At 41.6% G+C, this 21001-nt stretch overlaps 2 protein-coding genes across 2 annotated transcripts; both read right to left on the bottom strand.

The window, feature by feature from the left end:
* Positions 1 to 804: 804 nt before the first annotated feature.
* ADAM20 (ADAM metallopeptidase domain 20) lies at positions 805 to 5942 on the bottom strand. The gene is given in 3 exon segments (XM_059848217.1): positions 805 to 5182; positions 5184 to 5284; positions 5934 to 5942. Coding segments are annotated over 3 exon segments (2514 nt in total). The 3' UTR covers positions 805 to 2778.
* Positions 5943 to 8591: 2649 nt separating this feature from the next.
* On the bottom strand, positions 8592 to 20638 carry MED6 (mediator complex subunit 6). The gene is made up of 8 exons (XM_059849653.1): positions 20574 to 20638; positions 15036 to 15195; positions 13927 to 14018; positions 11656 to 11738; positions 10834 to 10942; positions 10256 to 10371; positions 9482 to 9509; positions 8592 to 9101 (listed from the first exon to the last, which is right to left on the bottom strand). Exons 1-8 carry the CDS (start codon positions 20593 to 20595, stop codon positions 8974 to 8976), a joined length of 738 nt encoding a protein of 245 aa, XP_059705636.1. The 5' UTR covers positions 20596 to 20638; the 3' UTR covers positions 8592 to 8973.
* Between the last annotated feature and the right edge of the window lie 363 nt (positions 20639 to 21001).

The following is a 21001-nucleotide window of genomic DNA, read 5'->3' as shown; positions in this document are numbered from 1 at the left end:
GTACTACAGCGACCTACATTTCTTGGGAGACAGTGCAGCAACATTTGCAAATTGCCTCTTCATGTACAAGTGATTTACATATTAACCAAGTTCTCGCATCCATTTAAAGCATTTTAAAATGCACTAAGAACCAGGAGGGGGGAAAAAGGAAACCAGAAAGATTAGGACTGAATTTAGACCTGCACCTTCATAGCACCTTCAGAGTATTGGGACATTTCTAACAAACCACCAGAAACATCAAGTTTTTCATTGCTGTGTTGAAATCAGAAACAACAATATTTTTAAGGAGAAAATCTCAGAAAGGGAGCTTACACATTTTATGAAACATAAACTAGGTTTGTTGAGATACATGTTTGTCTTGCTCATATGGCCCAAGAAGAAATGGGAGAAAAGTATACAGAAATACTCTTATCCAAAGCTCACTGAAAGCCTCCTCCCAATTAAGTCCTAGTTTTGCAGAACAATCTTTAAGCATAGAGAAAAACAGAAACTACAGAATTTTATTACTTTATCTTTCCCAAAACTGCATTTGCAAGTAAGCTTTCTGTGCTAAATTGTGCTTTCATTTACACCTCTGTCTCTTCAGTGTGCAGCTCTGTAAACAAGAACTCCCTGACTCCGGTGTTTCTCTGTCTCAACATAGATCTGTACTTGGCAATTTATAGTACACTACTGATCAACAATGGCAGGCAATCAAGGTGGCAACCTGAAACTTCTGTCACTCTTTTTGTATTTAAAAAGCAAAATAAAAACGTTTTAGTAGGTACTAGATGTGCATAGGTAGTTGGAAGTTGCTGGGTGTAGTGCTTTTGTTACTTTTTATCTCCATCTTTCAATTAACTCACATCTCTCTTGTCCATCTTCTATCCTTTGTTTGCAATATCTGAATTACAATTGTTATTTCTCAGAGGACACCCCTCCCACTCCCCCAACCCCCAAAGAAGGTCTCTGGTTATGAGGAATAGATGTGGTGTTAGTCAAGTGCAGTTATCTTGCCTTTTGACATAAATGCAGGATCAAGTTTTCATCATCTAATCAAAACCATCCATGTTCTATCATGACAATAAGCACAGCCTACACAAACAATGTGTTACCTCATTTCTGCAGACAGCATAGATAAATATTTAAGGATACATTTGCTCTAGACAAAAAGCTGGGAAAAAGTGTGAATCACATGCTTTGTATTTCACATCCCATCATAATGTAATTGGCCCTTTTTGGAAACAGGACACCACAAAATACACATAAAAAATTACAGGAAAATACATATTCTAAAAACATATATATTTGGGACGCAGCAAGAGTTGACCATAATAATTTGTAGAGTCACCAATATCTTTCTTCCCAAATGTTCCCAAGTGTTGGGGTTCTTATCCTGCCTTTACAGAATGTTTGCCAAAAGAGTGCTCTTTATTTTCTAAATACAAATAATTCTTTTGTTAGCAGACAAGTGCATTATAGCCCTTTATCCTGAAACACCTTTAAAAAAAGTTTTAACTGTGATCTGGACTCCTCTCCATGCTGATCTGATAGAACGGTCTAGTTACTACTGTAATAGAAATAATAATAATAAAACTTACTGAATGGTATTTCCATGTTCCTAATATTTTTCAGAAGTTGGACATATTTTATGTTGTGTTAAAAAAATTAAAATGACAATGCTTCTGTGTAGCACTCCAAAGAGCTGCAAGGACACATTCTGTTATAGCTGAAGAAAGAATCAAAGAATAAGTCAAAAGAAACCCCCTGAGATAGTCAGATAAAGTATCTATCAAATATTGCAGGTATTCTAGGTAGGGGACACGTGCAGAATAATTCCAAATACTTTAGAAATTAGTTAACTTGGGGAGCCCCACAGACAGTTCCTCTTAGAGATTATAAAATACACACCACTTCTCAGAAGCAGTCAGCAGTCAAGACACTGGAAAATTTCCAGGAAATAAAACCAATTTGTTCTTGTGAAATGCCAGATTTGGTGTCACTACACTGCTGACATATACTTTATGGTTCAGAAATGCAATGCTTCCTGGTTGTGATCTGGATAATCCTTCTCTACTCTTCCACAAAAGGAAGACCCTGTTCCCTGTGGTCTACTTCCATCCTGAAGGGCTGCTCCCTGTACGCAGCTGTAAGCACTTGTGAAACAGACACCTGTATCTCACTGCAATACCTGTTCCTTACCTGTTTGTATGTCACAGATGTGAATTAAATCACAGAGACACAGAACCTTCAAGGTTTGCCCGGAAGGACCCAGTGGAGACTGCAAGTGCAATTTTTTCTCTTTGGCTGTTAACCAATGACAAAAGATGTTCATAAACATCTCTCTCACTGAATTGAAGAAAACATTAGGTGAAGAAGGAAATTGAAGCAGTAGAGTAGGATGTAGAGTAGCAAGTAGTTTGACACCTGCTCTTGGCATCCCTATGTGATAGTGATCCCTATGAGAGACCCCAGCAATTTTTATCTCGAACAGGAGTTTGGACTACGTAACATGGTTCTGCAAGAAAGGTATTTTGACTATGTTTTCACACTGAATCCTACCACATAAGTCATCTATCTACTCCTGTTTTAAGAAGTTTGCATTTTTATACTGTTGATATGAAGTATAAACACAATACCTGCAGTTTACTTAATTACATCAGTTTAAGAGCTGAGGGTACAAAGAACAGCATACCTTACTGCCTGCATTTATTAATTTAAAAGAAAATATACAGAGATAAGATTTACTCTGCATTTAATGATATCACATGAGATTAGGGCTGTTCAGAACCTGCTAAATTATTCTGATGAGTTACCAAGGGATATTTCCTCAATAGCATCCCAAGATACTGCTTTTTTATCTTTGGTGGATTTTAACTCACCAGCAGGTGAGTTTTCTTTAGGAACTTCTTTTTTTTTCCGTCTCTGAAAAGCCTTATGGAATTGGGCTTTTATCTTCGCAAGACATCCCTCTACTTTCTGCCTATAACAGATGGAAAGGGCTACTCCAACGATAAACATAGCAAAAAACCCAAATAGCACTAGTCTTACTATTGCTCTCTCAGTCTTCCTGGGTGGAGGGGGTCCACTGTCAACACTACCTCCATATCCTTCCGTTTCACAATATGGAGGAGCCCAGCCATACTCACAGTGACAGTTCTTGAGATTGTTGCACACTCCTCTGTCATGACACTTTGTCATATTGCAGTCGTAGTTCAGCACTGATACACTCATGCACGTCCTGTTGATACAAAGCATATCACTGCCACATGGTGTGCCATCTTCCACAGCTCCCACATCTGCTGTTGGGATCCCTACATGATAGTCGAGTCCCCAACAATTTTTATCTCGAACAGGAGTTTGGACTAGAGTTACATGGTTCTGCAAGAAAGGTATTATGACTATGTTTTCACACTGAATCCTACCACATAAGACATTCTTAGCACTGCATTTTGCAAAATAGATATTGTCACGAATACCACAATTCCCAAACCGGTCACCTTGAGTATTCACTGCTTTGAAGCAATCTAAAGGGGCAACCTTGGCTTGTTTGCCAAAGAGACGCTGGCACTTTTCACTGTGGGAAGAACATTTTCCTTGATAGCAATAAACACCATCATTGCAAGGAGTTCCATCTTGTAGGTATACATCCAGTGGGCACTGATGGGAAATCCCATTGCAATACTCTGGCAGGTCACAGCTGCCAGCACTTGCTCTGCAGAGTGTTCCTGCTGGAAGGACCTTACAGTTCTTGCAGCATTTTCCAGATGCACAGTCTGAACCTGCAGTAAATGTACAGTTTACGCGGCAACAAGGATCCCTTCGGCAGCTTGCTGCTGAACCACAGTCACATTGCTCTCCGCTTTCTACTATCTTATTCCCACAGTATTCACTTATCCCAGTGTAGAAAGTGCCAGGTGCTGGTGGCTGACGAAGGCACGGAGCACCATTTACAACCAGCTCAAAGTACTCTTTGTAACTGCAGTCACTGAACGAATCCGTTTCACTATTGTGTTCATGCATAATGCACGTCTTGCGTTTGCAATTACAGTCCGGTTTATCATGGACCATCCCAAGATTATGGCCCAGCTCATGGGAAAATGTGATAACAACTGAAGACAACTTTTTGTCAGTGAAGGAAATAACAGCTGCTTTCCAGTGGCTGTCACACACTGTCCCTATATATGCCAATCCCAGGCTGCTTCCAAACCACTGATATGCAAGTAAGTGAGCAACATCGTGGTACATCCGAGGTGCCAGGTTTGACTTTCTCCAGCCGTTAAAAGCACTAAGTACCTGGGGAATAGAGTTAGTAATATTTATGAAGTTCTTTTCAGTCCAGATCTCCAGTCCCACAAGAAACAGCCGGACAGAAAGCTGTTTGAACAAAATGTCCGCAGTATTGATGAGTTGCATGACGTGCTTCAAGACTTGGGATTCGCTCCTGCCTGACTTTACAAACCGCACGTGGTCCACGACCAGTGCCATCTTCACATACCTGATGTGCGTCCACCAGTCCCTCAGCTTTTCGTTCTCCCCCGCTGACTTGGGAGCCTTGAACCACGGCAGCACAGCCTTTTGTTGCTGCAGCACCTCCGGCGTCAGTCCGCAGCTGGTTCCCTCAGGGCTGGTGTCTTCCTCCATGCGGTAGAGAATGTGCCGAAAGGCCGGATCATTGGGGACGGGCTCGATCTGGTAGGTATCGTCCTCCACCCAGAGCACGCCGTGGAGGCCCCAGCCGCAGGTGCTGAGGGCCACAAGGGAGCCGGGGCTCCCCACCACGTCGCCCTGGTAGAAGCAGTTGTCCCGCACGAAAGGGTGCTCCTCCCGGCGGGCCCCGTCCCGGCCGTAGGTGACCAGGGTGAAGGGGCGGGAGACCAGGCCCCTCCTGGGCTGCAGGCGCAGCACCCGCGGCCGCCCGGCCACGTTCAGCCAGTAGGAAAGGGCCGAGGCGTCGTCGCCGGCCCGGGGGCTCAGCTGCCGCGGCACCGTCACCCAGGCGGCGCGCGGCTCCGCGGGCCGGGCCCCCCGGGCCCCGGGGCACCCCGCCACGCCCAGCAGCAGCAGCAGGAGCCCCGGCAGCGGCCCCATCGCGGCCGCCGGCATCGGCCGCCCCCGCCCGAGCGGGGATAGAACCTGGAAGGGCCCGGCCCGGGCGGAAGCGCCCCGAGGCTCCAACTGCCGCCGTGCCGGCCGGGCCGGGACCACTGCCCGGAAAACGGCACCTGCGGCATCGCCGAGCGCTGCCCGGGCGCCTCCAGGCAGCCCACTCTGCTCTTTGAGCCAGAACAGAATTTACTGATTCCTGCTCTTGTGAGAGGAATCAGTAAATTTGCCTCTCACAAACACGTTCCCAGCTTTTAATAATCTTCATTTCAAATTAATGGGTATTTCTCCTCCTGAGCAGACATAGCAAGGACAAACCCCAGTTCAGCTTCACACTCCTTGTCACAGATGTTTGTGTTGAGCAAAGGGATCATTTGGGTAGACCACAAGCGGGAAAATCTGTTATAAAATCTCAAAAGGTTGGTTTTTGCTTTTTTTTTTTTTTTTTGCTGTTTTTATTATAGGATAATTTGTGAGTGGACATCAGAAACAGGCTAAGGCTTAGAGTCAGAAATTAATAAGTACAGAAATATTCCCTGTGGTGACCTTAGCATATCCCTACTACAGCATACACACCCTCCAAGAAAAAAGGTAGAACCAGGGGAGACTTCACTTCCACTACGTTCTAGAATATAGATGTAAACTAATAGTACCAAGTATAAAATCCTCAACCCTATCTACACCACAGCTGCTACATGCCTACAACAATGTACCTTAATTACAGACAGCACTTATGCAGCAGCCATTTTCCTTACACAGAAGAGGACATCATGTCCTTTCTAAAGACTTGTGATTTCATAGAAATCACTGGAAAGAGAACACTTACAGGTACATCTACCACTGGCTACCATCCCCATTTTGGGTACAGCTCTGGCAAGACACAACCGTAAGACAGTGATCTGGGTTGTGGTAAGACAGGATGTCCTTTATACAAAAGAAAGTGATGCACAAACAGATTTCAGAAGTGCTTGCTTCTTTCCCTTTCATCTACAAGCTAGAAATACTGAACGTCCTTTGGAAGGATTTTGGACTTCACAGTCAGACTCTATACCAAGAGAGAAAAGGTTTAGATTCTCATGCACTGAAAAACATTACTGACTACAAGATATCTGTTTAACATTTCAACAGTAATATCTGACATAATGTCACTTCAGTAAATTAATATCTCAGCTCACTTAAGTGATGAAATTATAGTAGAATATCTGGTCAGCAAGTTAACAGGATCAGAAGATCATTCAGTTCCCCTTACGGCAAACCTTCAGCACTGGACAGCTACTAGGAAATCAACACACTGGTAACATCCCTTACTGTTTTAAAATGTAATTTGCTCAGGGAAAGATCGTTCCCCTGGAAAAGGTTTATCACATTCAAATTCTTGTTTCATGAATGGGAGCCATTTGCTATCCTCTCAATAGCTTAGATGCTGACACTTTAACTCAGATGGGATCAGACCAGGAATCCATCCTTTTTAATGGCCTTTGACACCAGCTGACACCGTTGACACCAGGCATTTCTGCAGAAGACAGAATGGCTGCTGAGAGATATAAATATGAGGACAGTCTGCCTCTTCATGTTCCACCCTTGTCTCTGATCAGCTCAAATTCAGAGCATGGAGTATAATGGTTCAGTCCAAATGTAACTCCAATTGACATTCATTTACGTGTCCCTCTCTTCTCGTACTACAAGACGGAACAAGAGTCCACTTTTCTATTTGTTTCACTACTCAGTTTTATAAATACTTAATACTCGTCTTCCCAGTGCCCTCATATGAGAAACTCTGTCCTATTCATTTTACTGCCCTTAATCTAACCCTTCTACTTTAGGGAAATTCCTTTTCGGACATTGACTTGCACAATACTGAAGTCCCACAACTGATAGAATATTTTGCTCATACTATATTGCAGCATGCATTTTTTGCCACAGCTGTGTGTGCCTTCAGCTATAAGCAAGACTTTCTTCTGCTAGTAGTGTTAAATATTTCCTTGGTGCATGAATAGATAATTTTCTCCATTAAAAAAACATAACAAACAAAAAAAAACCACACCAAAAAACCCCCACACAACTGAAGCCCAATACCCTAGATCTTCATTAAGTGCAGTTTTTCATCTGTCTTGGTAACTTTTCCCAAATTACATACAGGTTCTGAGCTCATTTAATGGCCATTTCCAAGGACTTTATTCTGGCCATCAACAGCAAGGACTGCTGAGGTGCCTCACCATTCCTGCCTCATTTCTGGAAATCCTGCATTTCCTTCATGGGGGTAAGATGAGGGAATGGCTTTTGTGCTTCTTCCACTACTTGCTTTCAGAGGAATTTCTATAATACAAAAATGAACAAAACCCCTTTTGTTCTAAGTATATTCACACACCTTGTGTGGTTTTGAGCATCCCAGAGTAAGTGCTAACTATTTTCACTTGATCTGATAGTTCACACTATTTTCTTACCTACTTTTATCAACATTTTGAGAAATGGCTGTTCAAACCTGATCCAGGTATGAAATAAACCTAATACACACTCAAGTACATGAATATATGAATTTCAGATCTGTATCTGCATTAACTGAGAACAGCTATTGGCATATCTGCATCTTTTAACATTTAAGCTTTGGATTATATGACAAAACTGACATGGATCTGTCATTCAGTAACAAATAGCCCTGACAGGTCTTTCTATCATTCCGTGATGAACAGATCTGACTGGATAGCTAAGTTACTGAAAAAGAGTGTTTTGTAACCTGAAGGTAAATTTAACACAGCTATCTAAGCATACTTTAGTCTTTCTGCCTATCTAAATTTTGGTTGCTGTGTAGATTTTTTTTTCTTGCTAACCACAGTTTACTGCATGAAAACAGGTAATAGTTGTGGAAAGAAAGCAAACTATTTCAAGGTTTGCTCCATTACTTCAGTGAAAAACCAAAACCAAACTAATAGTTATTTCTTTTCAACATATGATTTCTAATTTTTCTGAGAAAAAAAAAGGTTTATGTAAGCAATATGCTTAAATAAGTGTATAGGTGTCAGTGATGTTTCTCTTCCACTGTCCCATTTCTGCAAGTTTGAAAGGCACGTGCCTAATGAAGGAACAAGGAAGTGCCAGGAGCAAGGAGGAAGAGCTGTGATTGGTATCTGAGTTACAGTGGAAAATTAGAAGTATAAACAGCTTCACTGAGTGTGCAACATCAAGAAATCTTAGCCTGTTTTACACCATAAATCTCTCTCCCAAAACACTAACTTCTATAATAAACTATCAGCTTAACCCTTGTCCAAGAATATCTAGAAACTGAGACCATTCTAACATCTAACTACAGGGATTTGAGGGTCCACTTAGCAAATCTTCTATTTTTATCCCAAGCACACTAGAGGCACAGCAGTATGTAGTGGGTAATCTAACTTTTCTTCCTCAAAATAGAAGACAATATCTTCCAATGTCCAACCAAAAAAAAAAAAAAATGCTGCCAGCATATATAACATATTTGCTACTAAAAAGGTATACATTTAAGAAAGGTATTCCAGCAGCCAGGAATTTTATTTGCCAAGAATTCCAATTCCTTTTTATATATAAAAGGTTTTTTTTTTTCTTTTTACATAGGAAACCTAGACACAAAGGATGCAGGAGTTTGTAAAGACTTCGGGAGGCTGCTGAACATGTCCATGTAAAAACCATTCTCAGAAGTCAGCATTCAAAATAAGATGAAGACTGCCTCATTTGAGGCAGGTCACATCCTGACATTAACATTTGCATGAGCGGTTTCTACAGAAAAAGCTGTTACAGGGATCTCAGTCCCTGAATTGTCAGTCTCAGTGGAAGAGCTTAAATATAAAGAAAAGAGAGCAAGAATCCTCTGTTTTCCAGATTCAAACTAATCCAGATGTGCAATAGCTTCTCCCTTCACTGGAGTCTCATTCGTTTTTCAGGTGGTCCTTTAGCACCAGCACTCTGAGCATTCTTTACAGTCTCTTTTTCCTCTGTCTTGACAGCTTCAGGGACTGGTTCTGGTTCCTTCTTGATTTGATCCACTAAAGACGTAACAGCAAAAGAAAATTAAACCTCTGATTTTCATTCCTAAAACACTCTTCAGAGTATTTAGAAAATATTGTTAATGTCACAAGGTCAACAATATTTTCAAAGGTGTAAGAATAATAAGCAGAGAATAAATTCATACTTATATCTGTAAAAAGATGGAAGAGATTGAAGTGATACAGTTCATGCATTTCCTGTTTGGAGGTTGCCTATGATCAACTCAAAGTCTCCACTCTTATCCATTACTTTGCACAATTTGGTAATGCCAGAATTCCAAACCACCTCACAGCAGCAGCAGCAAGAGCTTACATAGCAACTGAAAGATACTGCATATAGAGTCTATTTTTTAAATCTTGTGAAAATATTACAGTTTTACCTGGGACAGGCTTTTCTCCAGGCTTTTGCTGTGAGGGAAGAAAAAAAAAACCAATACATCAGTGGAAGCGAAGTTGTAATCCTCAACCCTTCCTGCGATTAATTTAGGAATTAAATGCAAGCATTTATATTTAAGAGGTGAGGGTAGAATGGGTCCCTAAATACACTTTAAACAAAATCCAGCTAGTATTTTATAACATCCAGTTTTTCCTTGACAACTGAAAAACATTAAAGACAAAAATATGCAGTTAGCCAGTCTTTCCCAGGACTGGCTTACGAGCACTTCTGTGAGATGCTGTAAACATAATTTCCTTTGCTCCCAAGCAGAAGACTTGGAGGAACAAATGGCTACTGAAGACAATCAGAGGTAACCACAACAACTTCACAAAATGCCAAGAATTTCCATGCTAACTAATGATTTTCTAGAAAAATGGAGTAACTATAAATACTGTGATGGGGCTTGACTGAGTTCACAAAGGAGGAAACTGGAAGCATCAGCAACATCAGATAGCTGAGAACAGACCCTCTGTGATCAGATAAGGAAGGTGTATAATAAAATTCACTCTCATAGTTTTGCCAAGGTCTTGATGACTCCAGTGATTACAAATGGAGATCCTACACACTATTATGAGCCTTCCACGTCAAGTTTGTGATCCTATCCACATTACTATTGCAGAAATACACAAAGTTCCCATTCAGTTTCTCCTGTTTAAATACCTATGACTGTCTTTCAAGTTCTAAGTTACAGTAAAACTGTGGCTTTTGAGTGTCATACCTGGACAAATCGGGGTGGAAACTTTTGTCTTAGGTCTAAAAGCAAAGCATCTACTCGTTGTCTTTGGAAAATAGAGCTTGGCTCTTCTTTCTTCTTGGCTTTTGGTTTAGTTTTCTCTGCAAGTCACAGAAATATTAGAGAGAGATGTATTAAAATTTATTTTCTCTTAGCAGCTCTTTGTTGTATGACAAGTTGGTATTTGTCTCTCCTCTGAACTTTTCCTCCATTTTCTTACTGACATAGGTTGTTTTTTTTGGTGGAAGACAGATTAATGATGATTCTTACCTCCTGACAAACTGGTCTGGCTTCTGAAAATGTGTTAATGTGTTTTGGTCCCCAGTGGGTTGAAGAGTTGCCCACTTTGTTGACACACAGTTCATTTTTTTCATCTCCCACCCATGCTTCGATGTTCATTCCCACCAGCACAGAAGGGCAAAATTCCTTTCAGCTGGTAGAGAGCCCTAACTTACCCTTCAGAAACTTTATCTCACTTCTCCACCATCACTGTGCATTGCCTCAAGCTTTTCCCTACATTCCTTTCCTCTCCCAAAGTATGCAGGAGAAGCTAGCAATCATACCTCGTTCTTCCTCGTCTTTGAAATGCCACCAGTAGCCCTTGGATGGGTGATAGCGACAGTAGGACATAGCTTCTTCAAAAGCAGACTGAATTCCATGCACTGCAGTGAGCTTTCAGAACAAGAATGTAAGGCATTGAGTTCACAACTCAAGGAGAAAACACAATGTAAATTTTTGAAGGTAAGTATTTTAAAATTAATATTCTATATTCATTTTTGTTCTGGGAAGGGAACTTGGAATATCCAGTTTTGGACTGAGAATGTAATTTCTTTAACAGGTTCTCACAAGGCTCTTCTGGAGTGCTTTTTTAAACTGACAGAGAAAACTTGCAAAAAGCCAATAGTTTACAAGAACAGAAGGAATCAAAATAAACTTGAGCATCCAATTTAAGAAGAAATACCACATCAATTAAAAACATATGCCTCATTTAAAAAGAAATATCCTATTAGCTTAACATTAACTTTCCGAAGCAAGCTTCACTATTATGTATTTAATTACTATTACATACATATGTCAAATAATTTTAAAATTCTGATTATTCAAGCTTCATGCTGTTCTGTCAATTGTGTAGCTTCGCTTATTCTGATCCCTTGTCCTCAAACAATGTATCCTAGTTTCTGGGCAATACTGCATTCTCACAAGATCCTGCATTTTCATGTGGGATGCACACAATATTAAGCAGTGGGGTTTGTTTTAAGTTACTGCACCCTTACTACACAAGATCTTTCCTCAGAATAGTGAAGGAGATATTTAAACAACCTGGGGGACAACCAAAAGTAAAAACAGATATAAACCAGTATGCATCAAATGCACAGAGCACTTACAACTCTGGAGTTAATGACAGATCCTAAGTCAGGGGCTTGATAAATCACTCCAGCAATAATGTAGTAGTCAGCCAATGGCATAACTGTGGGAAGGAAAAGAAGAAAAACGTGGAATCAATTTAAAGCTCTGCCTGAAGGCTGTGTATTTGTTGCTGAATGTCAGTCGTAGCAGCAACTGAGAATCTCTTATCACAAAATTTTCTCTTGTTAACCTTTCCTTCAAGGTGCTTTATTTGCACCTTAGGCACAGACTGATAAGGAGAGAAAAACCAATGTCTGCTTTACAGATAGAAAAGTATGCGCTGTAAAGTCCTGTCCTACTGCAAGCAAATGATTTGCTTCACAGAACCGGGGTTTTCAGAGTACACTAGAGCTATTACTAGTCAAGTGAACTGCTCTGGAAGTAATTCCACTAGCCTTGGCTACCAATAGAAGCCCACTACAATGTAAGATATCATTGTTCTGGACTCCGTTTTCTCTAACTTCTACAGTCCTCTCAGCTAGATTTCTCAGACCCAATGGAGTGAAGCACACACAGAGCATGCTTTTCTAAATTAGTAACATTCTGCCAAAAAAAGACTACCTTCCAAAAGCATTTGCTAAATCAGATTTGGAACCTCTCATGACCAATCAAAAATTCCTGTTCATTAGAACTGCAGTGCAGAGGAACATTACAGTTGCCCCCGTAACTCTGCCAAACACTGTTCAATTGAGAAACCATAGCAATGCTCCCAGCTTCACATTCCTAAGGACATTACTTGTGCACATGTGTGTTCCAGTTCCTCCATCTCTACTAACAATTCATCCAGTAATTGCATTTTATGAAGCATGGACACCTACTTAAATTAGCAGTCCCAGACAGCTGGGTGCATATTACAGCCAGTACCACTTCTCAAAAGAAGAAGGATGCTTAGCACTTCTTTACAAATCGAGCAAGACACAGAACTGCAGTTTTTTTGTCTCACAGCTCTGTACCAGGTCCTACTCTCCTAGACAGGCAACTCTCCCTAATCATTGATCTAAAGATTTTTCTAATATCACTTCAAACAGTCTTTAAGAATTTAATATATAAATAAATATGTTTTAAAAACACACAGAAGTCATAAGACAGGCCTGCATCAGTTGTATTTGAGTATCCTACACTAGCTATGAACTCATTAAATCTCAGTTTTACATCCCCATTCCCATGTGGCAAATACACTCATTTTTGTACCCTGATGAAATAAAACACATGGTAACATCTCAGCTAGGGAACTATGCAACTCAGTTAAGGTACCCAGCACAAACTCTACAGTCACAGTGGGAAAAAAATTCTCAGTTAAGTTCCACCAAACATACATCTGCCTTACAGCATAAGTCTAAACACACATACTATGGTAGCTCCAACTCTAGTCTCAATCTGAAAGGTGTCAAAGCCAGAAATTAAGGGCTGTACAATAATTCTATACTCACTTTTAGAAGCTATGTTGAAAATCTCTAATTAAGAAATAAAACAACATACTAAAGAATCAATCATACATGTTTTCTCAGTTTGGAACTGCAATGTAAACAGACTATTATCTGATACAAGCAAATAAGAAACATTACAAGACAAGGCAAAGCCCTGTAAAGACCAAAATGCATATACAGAACCTAAACCCCTAACAAAGAGAAGAAATATTTAGCACTAACCCTGCCTTTCTTTCCTACAAAGCTTACTCTGAAATAACCTAAATTATGTTATATGAACATGTAGTAAACAGATAAGACAATCCAATAACTAGTGAAATGTGGCTACATGTTTGATTAATCACACGGATGCAAACAAATTCAAGGTTAAAAAGGAATAACAAAGCCAACTGCACGCAGATGGGGAAAAAAAAAAGCTAAGGTGTTTGATTTAAAAACTGGAAAATGACACTATAGGAAGGAATGGTGCTGTTACCACAAGACTCCATCATAACAAGATATGGACACTCTTGCTAACAGATGGCCTAACAGATAAATGGAATGAATGCCATTAGCAATTTCCTGTAGGAAAATGTAGCACAGGGTTGCTCTCTCTCATTCGCTGTTCCCATTTCCCCACAAGATGGCACTCCCTGCTGCTGGCACACTGCAGGGAACTGCTGCAGAAAGGATCTCCCCACCACAAAGCCTCATACCCTCCCAGTTCGACTGGAGATTAAGACAGAAAAGGGGAAGCAGAAATGCTTAAACACAATTTAGGAACTGATAAAAACAACTGACTGATTGGGCTTCTCAACAGGGGCAAGAAGTGAGTGACAGTACCTTGTGTTGGAGATTGCCTTTGCTGCTTTCGGATAATGAAGAGAATGGGCTCCTGAGCATGGAGAAGGATGTACTCCACTCCAACCATCTGGCTGAGAAAGAAACAACCACAGTAAGTATCTTCCTCCAAGTAAAATCTGTAGGACGTGAAGAGCAACCAAAGGGTCTGGCAACAAAGCAACAAAGTCCTGATGCTTTGAAAGCTCTTCTTTGTAATGTGCAGTAAATAAAGGCAAAGGACTTTACTGAGCTATCAAACCCTAGGTGCATAGACAAAGGGAGTTATAACAACCTGACACAACACAACTAGAATATATTAGCAACAGATAAATAGCAAAAAAGATAATCTGTCATCATGGAGATGTCATTTAAATACAGCAACAAAGAACTGGTGTATGATGTGACCATCTGTGTGTCTGTTGTAAAGGCCTCTCTGCAACCACACTGAGCACAAGTGACTTTACCAATGGACTTCTAACTCTGCTTGCAAACTCCTTATCATATTGTGGAGTCTTTAAATAGCTCTCGAACAACTCGCTTGTGCTCAGCATAGCAGATGGGGAACTGAAAAGAAAGTTAACTTGCACATGCAATCTCAATACACAACCATATGTGACCAGTTTATTTACAACACTCACTACTCTTATTATCCAAACTAAAAAGCCAGCTCCTTGGAGGAATTATGTACTAATTATGGCACACAGCCAGCAGTATATGGAAACACAAACTATTTATGAACTCAAAGTATCCCCCAACATAAACTCTATTCACTGCAGAAAAAACATTTAACTACATTACACTACTCAGGTGCTGTTGAGCAGGGAGGATTAGAGAATACAGCTTTTCTATGTCAGAGAAATATCTAAAGGGTGATTTACTGGAATCTCAAAAGATACACAGAATCCTTAAAGCTTAACACCTCCTTGAGATGGCATAAGAAGAAGGAGAAAACATCCAAATACAGAAAAAGCTGGCCTTGCTGGAAAGTGGTGGGACTAAAAAGCACAGAACAGAATGAGCTTTCCAGCATGCTTCCAATCAGTCACCAAAGCCTCTGAATGGAGGGACAAGGGATACTGCACATCAACCAGATGCAAATTACAACTTACTTCAAATGGTCCAGGGTCATCCGCTGCATTTTGACGACTTCATTGTTACATGTTCGGTCATAGAAAGGGTTACTTCGCTCTGAGAAATAGTCCAACACACTCCCATTGTTTAATATTGGAATCCAGGAGCTGTCAACCCAGGAAATCCCCAACAGATTATCTGGGAAAATAAATCTACATTGAATATCAAAGCAGTCAAAACCATTACAAATACATCCAAGAGTAAATTTACAGCAGTTAACAACAACAGCAGAGAAAGGAGATGGAACACAAACACACCAGTTAACAAGAAAGAACTATTTCATAGAGTTCAAATAATAATTGATAACCTTTAACCTTCTTCAGGTTTCTTAGCAGTATACAAAAAACAAACAAATAAAACAAAAAGAACCCCAACACAACCCAAAAACCAACAGTAAACACAAAGATGCTATATTTGGGCAGTTGCTTCCCACTAATCTTGAACAAGAGATTCTACTCCTGGCTAAAAAGTTAATCTGCTAAATTGCCTGCAGCAAATTACTTGTTCCATAACTCAGTGGATATTACAGGTATCAAACTACTGAACACTAACAATTATATTAAAAAGCAAGCTTTTTAAATGATCATATAAGCTACAAGTCATAATAGGCCAGTTAAATTCTTGCAGATTTAGGGAAATAGGAATTAAAGTCCCTGCATTTTGTTATCACGCTGCAGCAAAATGTTCTTCAGGCACATCAAAGAAACCAGTGTCAACAACCAGTTCCACAGGCAACAAACTTGCTAACACTGGAGATCCAGGAGGAACCTTGGAAAAAAGCCCTGAAATTCACTGATTCATAGCAGCAGCAAACAGAACTTCCTAGACACAAGAAAGCAGGAAGAGACATGCATTGTTTAGATTAAAAAAAAACATATGTGATGAGAAGTCACTGAAGACTGATTGAAGATCTCAAATTCCCTCCTCACAGGAACCACTCCCTAAAGTTCACACATTATATACATACCCTGAACTCCTAGTTATCATTCCAATGAGAATATTTTACTTCTGTGACAATTCAGCATGCTTAAGGATCATCAGATCACTTCCAAAAATGTCAGCTCTACACTACTAGCAGCTTTTCTGAGGAAGAGTTATAAAGCAACACTACCTCCTTAGCAAACCAGGGAAAATGCAACAGAAATAGCTACATGTAAACCATTTCTCCTTGCTAATGTCAGCATTTTTAGCCCAACTGCTTCATGCAGGGCAGGGAAAGGGATGGAGAAGTCTAGAGGCATTCAAGTTATTTCACACAGACTATTCTCTCTCCTCACTACAGAAAAGGAAATCTCAGAAACACAGCACTAAGATCCATTATTAAGCACCCAAGTTGTTGGTAATGCTGTTTATTCCAAATGCCATTCAAATCCAAAAGAGCTATCCTTTCAAAAAATCTTAAGCACCTGCATTCTTCTCATAATAAGCTCTCACATTATACTTCAAATACAAACTTTCTTTGTTTGTATGATTAACAATACCTGCAATTCTCAGAGGATTGTCAGGCGAGCCTTAGAGATATATATATATATATATATCTATCATGCTGTATATAGACTGATGAATGTATCATAAAATGGAATATAAAGCTGGACTCTAAGACTCAATTATCCACAGCTGCTTAGTGCCAGTATTTATAATTGCCTTTGTAACTCGCAAGATTGTTCTCTTAACTATTCTTGGGAAGAATAAAACAAACCATGAACCCGACATAGCTGTCATACTGAAGGGTGTACTGTTTATTTTGGGTATAAGAAAGAATGGCGTTCCTGCTTCCCTGTTCCTTTCAAAAATAGGACATCTTGTGCAAAGCATTTCTTGTGGAATTTGCATCACAGATACAAAAGTAAATTGCTTCTGACAATACTGCCAATCTGTCATGACCTTCAAGACAATTTGGAAGACAAGCCAGCAACCCATGGCAAAAAGGAAGAGTAATTCACACAATGTGCTGAACCTGGCCTTATTGGCCAGGTAGCTCAGCACTATGCTTTGACAATGCAAGAAGAATACTAAAGTAGCCTGACAGGGTATTGGGTTTTCCTGACCAGGTTTGGTAGGGGGAGTTACAGGGGTGGCTTCAGTGAGAAGCTGCTGGAAGCTCCTCCATGTCCTACAGAGATAAGCACAGACCATAAAGTGTCTGTCCCCCTCAGTGGAGCAGAGATCCAGCCGCAGCCCCTGGAGGACCCCCCCACTGGAGCAGGTGGATGCCCAAGGGAGAATGTGACCCCATGGGAAGCCACGCCGATGCAGGCTCCTGACAGGACCTCTGGTCCCTTGGACAGAGGAGGCCAAGCTGGAGCAGGTTCGCTGGCAGGACTTGCAACCCTCTGGGGGACCCATGCTGGAGCACTTTGTTCACATTTCTCCCAATGCCGAGTGCAATACCAGCCACGCCGAGCAGCCCCACAAGTTGCCAGGCCCTGCAGAGCTGCCAGGTCATGTTCACCTGGGCAAAGTAGCCTCAAAGCTGGTCCAGAGGGTAAGGCAGGTCAGAGGCCATGGTCACTGTGACAATGGGCACTGGTCCATCCTGACTCAGCTCTGGGTGCTGCAGAAATGTTGGTAATTTTGGAAAAGTGAGGGATTGCCTGTGTAACCAAGATAACCATCCTGCACAGAAGGCACTTAAAAATTGTGAGCAGGTTGGTTTAAGTGCCGAATATTGATCGGCATTATTACTTCTGCCAATTTCAGAGACCAAGATGGATTAAACAAAATTTATTGAAGACCTGTATTTCAGACAACACATGGCCTGATTTCAAAAATTTGTGGAGAGAAAATATTCTAATACTCTTGGATTGGTGAAAATGCAGTTGTTGTAGTTTCACTAATACTTCATTGTAGTTTCACTAATACTACATTCCATTTCGAATTTAAATGATAGCCCCACATGATGGTAGGCCCAAAGGGATACATGGTAAAATTACACCATTTTTCAGAGCTGCAAAATTTTGGCTTTTTCATTACTTGTTTTGATGTGTCATGCAGAGACATCTGGGATGGTTTTTCATAGGTAGACCCATTGATCATCCAACACTCTAGCTTAATTTCTAACCTTTCTGTTCCCCAAATTCAGGGAATATTATATCAGCTTCACCCCTACCTGAGTCCCATTCATTTTTTAGGTACTTAACCAAAGTGGCTAGGCTTAAATCTGTTTTACTGGAATGTATCAGCTTTTGGAAACTATCATGTTGACTAATAACCCTAACTGGGGGAGTTATGCAGGCTATATTCAATACCTGTTTACAGTGAAGAAGAGGAGAATGGTACTAAAGAAGGTAAAAGGAAAGCAATAGGCAGGGGGCACTGGGGTCAGAAAGGGCTCCCACCCTTTGGCTTGAATCAATGTATTCTTGGCAGGCAGGAAGGGACAATTAGATGTAAAAATTACTTCTGACTATGAGAGGAGGGGACTGGTGGAAAACATCAAGGCATTCCTGGCAGACCTCATAGCTCCAGTACAACCAGAAAATAGAACAATAGACTTCTGATCAACAGCAGAGCCACACATTCTGTAATAAAGAGAGGCAAGGCCCTGCTTAGTAAAGTTACAATACAGATTGCTGGGGCAATGGGAAAAAGGGTTTTATGGCCATTCTTACAGCTCATGGACTGTCCCAATTGGACCTACTAAACTGACTCATGAGTTTCTACATGCCAGAATGTCCCCTTCCATTGTCAGGACAAGACTTACCATGCAAGCTGAATGCTGAAGTAACTTTTTCTGAGAACTGTTTATAAGTATGCATCTCAAAGAAAAAGGCATGGAAAGCTCAAATCTGCTTACCAATGAACCAGACCTCAAAGGATCCTGAAAAGGACATCCTGGATGCAGTACTGATTGCTGCTCAGAGTAGCAATATGAACTTAATGTAAAGAAGCCTTGCTCTCAGACATACAGGCTGATACGGGATTTAAGAGCAGTAAATCAGATACCTCAACTCTGTTGTGTAGGTGGGCTTCTTCCACCAGGTGAAAAAGCCCATTTCGGAACAACAGCATTGGAGAAATTCACGGAGGATTGTCTCCTGTGGGAGGGATCCCACCTTGGAGCAGTGAAGACTGTCAAGAGTCCTCCTGGTGAGGAGGACAGAGTGGCAGTGTCAGCATGCATGAACTGATCACAACCCTATTCCCTGTCCACCTTTGCTGCTTGGGGGAGAAGAGTTAGAGAACTTCAGAGTGAAGTTAAGCCCAGGAAGAAGAGGAGTGATGGAGGTGTTTGTAAGATTTGGGTTTATCTCCCATTATCTTCCTTGGATCTAATTGGTAATAAATTCAAATAATTTCCCCAAAGCGAGTCTGTTTTGCCCAGGACAGTAACTGATGAGTGATCTCTCCCTGTCCAGATCTTAATCCACAAGGCTTTCATTATATTCTCTCTCCCCTGTCTGGTCGAGAAAAGAGGTGACAGAGTGGCTTTAACCCAGCCAGGGTTAATCCACTGCAGATAGATTAAAAATAGAAGTATGCCTCAAAATCTACTTAATATATTGAACTATATGAGATAAAAGACTTTGAGGGAGCTTAAATTAGCTGGAGTAAGACAGAAGGCTCTCACATCAGCTAATAACTTAAAACAGCGCTCCTCCATTAATTGTCTACATAGCTCCTTCATGTAATCTCAAACAAGGCAGTCAGAAAAACACACAGGACCACACATAACCATTAAGAATTTGAAGACAAAAAAGGAGAAAACACCTGGGGCATTATCAAAACTGATCCTTCGTGAGATTTCCCTAAATACCTGCTCTTGTTCATTCTCTGAGACTCCACCACACAGGCTTCTGATGTTATTCCATCCAGACACTCTTACAGAGAAAAACAACTTCCGTTCCTGTGGCCTCTGAACCACAACTTCTCTCAAAGCTCAAATTCATGGTAACAATTTAACTTCTACTTTGCTTACAACATAAATATTCTTTAACACTTCAGTCAAATATCACTTCTTCAAACATAATTTTTTTTTTATTCATATCCCTTACTCCACACTCAAATTTTTTTTTTTTTTTACTTCAGCTTTTTTCCGGCTTTCCTAACACCTGGCCCGCCTCACCACATCCACCTGAAGTGTTCTTAAGATGACCAACCCCACTCGCTGCTCTGGTCCTGTTCAAGTCCCACACACGCGCCAGGGCTTCCCACTTTCCCCCACACTTCAGAGCTGGAACTCTCTTCTTTAGCTTCTCCCTTACGTCCTCATCTCATTGCAGGACCTTTTTATCCCCCCTGAAAAGGCAGAGTCTACTAGAAGGAAGCCTGCTTTCCCCAGGCGGCCCTGAGCACACGCTCGCAGCCTGCCGCACATCCAAGAAAGCTGCTTTTTGGGAAGCTTTTCCGCCCGGCCGTTCCAGCTTCCGAGGACCGTCACACCACCACACCGACCCCCTCCTGCGGCCGCCCCGCGGAGGGCTCTGCCCCGCAGGCGGAGCTGAGCCCAGGCCGGCGGGCAGAGCCCCGAAGCCGCGGGGAGAGAGCCCCGAGCGCCGCCCGAGCCCCGGGCCTACCTCGGATGTCCACAGCCGCCATGGCCGCGCCGCGCACGTCCGGAGAGGGCGGGGCGGCGCGCAGGAAGCGGCCCCGGAGCGGGGCGGGGCGGGGGGCAGGTGCCCGGAGAACGCCCCTCGGTCGCTGGCCGGGGAAAGATCTTCCTGAAGCGAAGGGTTGTGCTGCCCCAGCGTCCCACCACAAGTAAAAGTGAGCTGCGCTTCGCCTGAGTGGTGCATAACGAGAAGGACGGCGCCAGTGCCGAAAATGGACATGCTCGTTCGAAGCTGTTTGCTCAAAAGAGGAGATACCAGGGTTTTGCAGTTTTCACCTGAGCTTGGCCCGCTGGTATTTGCGGGCCAAGGTCAGGTGAAAACTTCACATTTCAAAGTGAAAGAGATGTGGGCCACAGGTTGCTTCTCAGCATCATATCCATCCAGCTTGAGCT

The sequence above is a fragment of the Haemorhous mexicanus genome, chromosome 6 (assembly GCF_027477595.1).
Source record: "Haemorhous mexicanus isolate bHaeMex1 chromosome 6, bHaeMex1.pri, whole genome shotgun sequence".
NCBI lineage: Eukaryota > Metazoa > Chordata > Aves > Passeriformes > Fringillidae > Haemorhous > Haemorhous mexicanus.
Note: the sequence above shows the minus strand (reverse complement) of the source record. Positions and strands in the feature narration are given on the sequence as shown.